General features: G+C 54.2%; 1 protein-coding gene across 2 annotated transcripts in view; it reads right to left on the reverse strand.

Annotated features, from left to right (window-relative positions):
• Positions 1-802, reverse strand: part of SYT2 (synaptotagmin II) — an 8869-nt gene extending 8067 nt beyond the window's left edge. Inside the window, exon 1 of one of the 2 annotated variants that reach the window (XM_012655936.1) lies at positions 625-802. In XM_012655936.1, the coding sequence (XP_012511390.1) occupies positions 625-802 (178 nt within the window). The remainder of the gene's footprint in view (positions 1-624) is intronic. The other variant, XM_012655937.1, reaches the window with a different exon arrangement.
• Between the last annotated feature and the right edge of the window lie 4410 nt (positions 803-5212).

Consider the following 5212-nt stretch of genomic DNA (forward strand, 5'->3'; position numbering starts at 1 on the left):
AGGATTACAGGCGTGAGCCACCGCGCCCGGCCAGTGTGCCCAGTCTTGAGAGGGCTGACCCCCAGGCAGAGAGGCCAAGGCCCTTACAGTTTAGTCTGGACCGGGAAGGCTGGGGTTGCGCAACTCCTGCGCTCGGGGCGGGGCCCTGGCTGCTCTCCGTGGTCCTGAAGCGCCGTCTCCCACCGGCGCGTCTGCTCCCCCTTACACTGCATCTTTGGTGTCTCCCACACAGCCTTGGCCAGGAATTCAGAAAGCAGGGAGGCTTTTTACTTTCTAGCTTCCAAGATAGATTCATTTCCACAGTATTACTGGAAAACCTGAATGGTGATTTCTATTTCATAATTTTTCATCTTCTTTTGGTTTCATCTTTTGACAGTTTTTTGGGTTATAAGAACTTTTCTTCCGCTGGGAAGCTGGAGCACATAAACCCCCTGTTCCCTACATTAATAGCAGGCCATGCCCCCTCCCCCACTCCTGGAGGGGCTCCCCAAGCCCAGCCTTAAATCCAAGCATTAGGAAAGAGCCCAGCCAATCACACCCCAGTGTACCCCCCACTTCCTCAACCCGCAAGTCCCTTCCCAGACTCCAGCCTTGCCCCACCCCCTCAGCCACCAGGACACTCACGGGGGATCTTGTTGATCTCGTTGAAGAACTTCTCCTTCAGCTTGGCAAACATGTCCTCCTGGCTCTCCCCCGCGCCCCCACTCTCGGTGGAGTTGTCCACAGGCCCGACTGGCATCGTGGCAGTGGTGGTGGCAGGAGCCACAATGGGCTCCTGGTTCCTCTTGAAGATGTTCCTCATGGTGGCAGAGGGGACAGCTGGGGGGCAGAGGGGGGGAGGGCAGGGTGAACACTCCAGAGGCCCACTTCCCTCCAGAGGACCAGGAGAAGCTCTTTCAAAAGCCAAAGACTATTCATAATCATCCCTTTAGGTTCAAAGATATTTTGCATAACGTTAACAGTGTGGTACAACGACAGTAATCATGGCCGTCGTTGAGGTAGTACACTTATACGACAAGCACTGTGCAAAGTACTTTCCGTGCATTATCTGTTTGATCCAAACAACAACCTAATGGTGTTTATTGTTCCCATTTAACAGATGAGGAAACAGAGGTTCAGAGAGGTTAGGCAGTTTTCCCAAGGTCACTTGGTTGCATGTTCTGAAACAGGTTTGAACCAGTGTGCCTGACTCCAAAGCCTATATACCTAACTGCTTTCATATATCTCATTTAAATCTAGCCTCACAAACAATTTTTTATAGATCTCAACATACAAACATTGCACTGCTTTTGTTCCTAGGTATTTTATCCTTTTTGATGCTATTGTAAATGGAATTGTTTTATTAATTCCACTTTCGGATATCTCATTGCTAGTGTATAGACATATAATAGAGTTTTGTTTTTTTTTTGAGACAGGGTCTCACTCTCTTGCCTGGGGCGAGTGCCGTGGTGTCAGCCTAGCTCACAGCAACCTCAAACTCCTGGGCTCAAGCGATCCTCCTGCCTCAGCCTCCCGAGTAGCTGGGACCACAGGCACGTTCTACGTATATTTTTAGCTGTCCAATTAATTTCTTTCCATTTTTTGGTAGAGACGGGGTCTCGCTCTTGCTCAGGGTGGTCTCGAACTCCTGAGCTCAAACAATCCGCCCGCCTCGGCCTCCCAGAGTGCTAGGATTACAGGCGTGAGCCACCGCGCCTGGCCTAATAGAGCTTTATATTGATCTTTTATCCTGCCACGTTGCTGGACTCACATGTTAGTTCTAATAGTTTGTGTGGGTGTGTGCATGTGGGTTCCTTGGGATTTTCTACACACAGAATCACGCAAATGGAGACAGCTTCACATCTGCTTTTCCGACCTGGATGTCTTTTATTTCTTTTTCTTTCTACATTTCCCTGGCTAGAACTTACAGCACAATGTCGAACAGAAGTGGTGAGAGTGGGAATCCTCGCCTTGTTCCCGATCTTAGGGGGAAGCTTTCGATCTTTCTCCACTGAGCATAATGTTAGCTGTGGATTTTTTCTGGATGTCATTTAGCAGATGGAGCCCAGATGACCACGTGTTCTGGATGCTCCATTCTACCCTGGCCCCTGGCTTGGCAGTCCTACTCCCCCTCCTGCAGATACTCCCCGCCATCTCCCAAATATCTGGACCGGTCCCTGGTGCCTGCAGCACCCGCCCTCTCACGCCTCGCCGCGGCGGGCAGGAGGCAGCACAGGCCGGGGAAGAGGCTGACTGGGACTCCCAGGATGCTCCCCACTCCTCAGATCACCCCAACCAAATCCCTTTCCAAAACCTGACTGCTTCATATAAAAAGTGTGGAAAATAATACCTACTTTTCAGAACCATTGTGAAAATTTAAAAATAAATTTACTTGTGTCTGGCACATAGATGACATTCACTGAATGTGGGCTGCAGCCGAATTTGGGACGTGTTACTTAAGCCCCAGATAAGGTGCCTGGAAGTGGCCTCAGCACCACAGAGGGACCGAGATCCGTGCTGTGTTCCCGGGGACTCCCCTTACAGCTGCCGGGAGGGAATGCGGAGATGTCAGGAAGCAGCAGCGGCAGCAGGCTGGTGCCTTTCCAGGGCCCGGAGCCTGGAATGCCCTTTTAAATCCACCTCCTACAAAACCACGAGGCTACAGCTGCCGGAGAGCAAGGGGATCGCGAAGATGCTTGAGAAGGTGGCTTTGATGAGACGCCGGTGGGGGCGGTGGGCCCAGGGACACCTGGGGGAGATTCAGGGCCCATCTGCTCCGTCTCACACGAGTAAACAGCACCAGGTGCTGGGACTAAAAGCCCTGGGGTCATCCTTCCCATCCCTGTGGGTCACCCCACACCCAGGCATCTGCAAACTCATCCACTCAACCCTCAATGTGTTCCCAACTTGGCCGCTGCCCCCTCCACCTGGAGTACCACGGTAGCCTCCTTTCTGGCAGCTTCCACTCTCCTCCAGTCAGTCAGTCTCCGGCCCGCAGCCGGGCTGATTTATTTAAAACCCTCCTGTGGCTTCTTGCCACACTTAGAATAAGATCCCTACATGGCCTGGACCCTGGCTGGCTCCCACAGGCACTTCCTGTCACGCTCTCTGTCCCTCGGTGCCTGCCACTTGGCCTGCTCACCGCCAGGCACAAGCCCACCAAACAGACCCCTCCCGCAGCCTGGGACGCTCTTCCCGCATTGTGTGTGTACGTGAGACCCCAAAGCTGGCATGGCACGCAGCTCTGAGAACTGCCCAGCCTTCCTCTCCTCTTGCAGCAGCTTGGGGCTGTGGAGAGCCAGACACGTCCCCTTATGAGCCATTTGACCTTGGGTGGTTTCTTTCGCTCTCTGAGCATCAGACTTCTTAACTGTCAGATGCAGCTTTGATTCCTAACGCGTGCAGTTGAATGGGATTAAATGAGATGATGTGTGGGGGACCGCGTGCCCTGCAGCCCAGAATCCGCCAGAGCATAGGGAACTGCGGCTGTCTTTCCAAGGCTGCCCTTGGCTTGCACGTCCCTCTCCCCCGGGAGGTCCTCCAGCAGCCGAGAGACTAAAATCCCCTCGGCAGACTATCCCTCTGATGTGACCTAACAACCCCTCGTCACCTAGCTCTGCCTTCCCTTCTGGAGTCAAAGAAGTAAAAAAAGATGTAAAAAGTGGGAAGGCAGCCAGAGCCCTTTCGTTCCCTCCACCCCTCGCTCCCCACTGTGCCTGGCGGCTCCTCTTCTCCCAGCCCCTCTGATCTGCTCCTGGGGGGCCCTCTGAGGCCTGCCCTGCAAGGGTGGGGGTTCCTGCCAGGACAAGGAGGGTGCGAGGCTACTGTCCCTCTCGCCCCTCCCGGTCTGGTCTCAGTCCAGGGCGCGCGGTGGTCCTGTCGCCAGAACACGAAACCCGCAGCGGCTTCTCCCTTCCCTCAGAGGAAAGCCCAGGTGCTTACACCAGCCCCAGGGCCCCGTGTGCCTGGCCCTGCCCTGGCGCCCCCCCCCGCTGCGGCTCTCCCCGTTCACACCGTCCAGCCACACCGGCCTCCTCTCAGACCTTCAAACGCACCAAGCACCCTCTTACCTCAGAGCCGTGGCAGCTGCTGTTCCCGCTGCCTAAAATGCTCTTCCTGCAGATCTCCGCACAGCTCACTCCTTCAGCTCAGTGAGGTCATCTGTGATGACGGTACTTAAAACTGCGACCTACCGCCAACCACCGGCACTCCCGACCCCGCCCTCACCTATCGTTCTCCACAGCGCTCATCACCAACTGACACATTATCAATTTTATTTGTCTCCCTTCACTAGAATTTAAGATTCACACTCACACCTGTAATCCCAGCACTTTGGGAGACCAAGGTGGGAGGATCACTTGAGGCCAGGAATTCAAGACCAGCCTGGGCAATATCACAAGACCCCATCTCCATATAAAACAGAAAAATTAGGCAGGCGTGGTGGTGCGTGTCTGCAGTCCCAGCTACTTAGGAAGCTGAGGCAGGAGGACCGCTTGAGTGCAGAAGTTCAAGGCTGCAGTGAGCTACGATGAAGCCACTGTACTCTAGCCTGGATGACAGAGCAAGACCCTGTCTCTAAAATAATAATAGGATTCATGAACGCAGGGATGTTTGGCCAGCACATAGGAGGCGCTCAATAAGTGTATGCTAAGGGCTGGGCGGATCAGAGGCCTTTTGTCTCTTCGATGCCCGTGCTGTCTAGCCTCCCAGGCCTCTCCCAGGTGTGAATGTTTGCACTATCACCACCATTTCTGTAGCACTTACGCATTTGAAAAAAAAACAAAAAACAAAAACACAAAAACCCCTTTCTTTTGCTCTCTTGGATAAGCTTAAGGGGCGGGTGTTTTTCAACCCCATGGATCACACCAGAAGCTAAGGAGACAGAGACGCTGGGACTTAGCACGTGTTCCCAAGACTCCTGTGAGAAAAGGAAGCCCAGAGAAGCGAAGTAACTTATCCAAGGTCACGCAGGCATGCGGTGGCAGCAGAATCTAAGTCTCTGGACCCCTAGTCCAGAGCTCCTTCCCCTGCAGCGCAGCGGCCTCCTCCGCCTCCGGCGCTCTTTCCCGCCCCAGCGTGCAGGCTTCCGGTGGCTGAGCAGGGACGAGGACAAGAACAGCACGGAGGAAAGCCGAATCCTCGGGGATTCACAGCTGCCCTGGCCCCGCTCGCGGCTCAGAGCTGCGGTGCTGGGGAAGGCAGCAGCGGAGGAGTTGAGGGTGATAAATGGATC

Source organism: Propithecus coquereli, unplaced genomic scaffold (genome assembly GCF_000956105.1).
Source record: "Propithecus coquereli isolate 6110/MARCELLA unplaced genomic scaffold, Pcoq_1.0 Scaffold491, whole genome shotgun sequence".
NCBI lineage: Eukaryota > Metazoa > Chordata > Mammalia > Primates > Indriidae > Propithecus > Propithecus coquereli.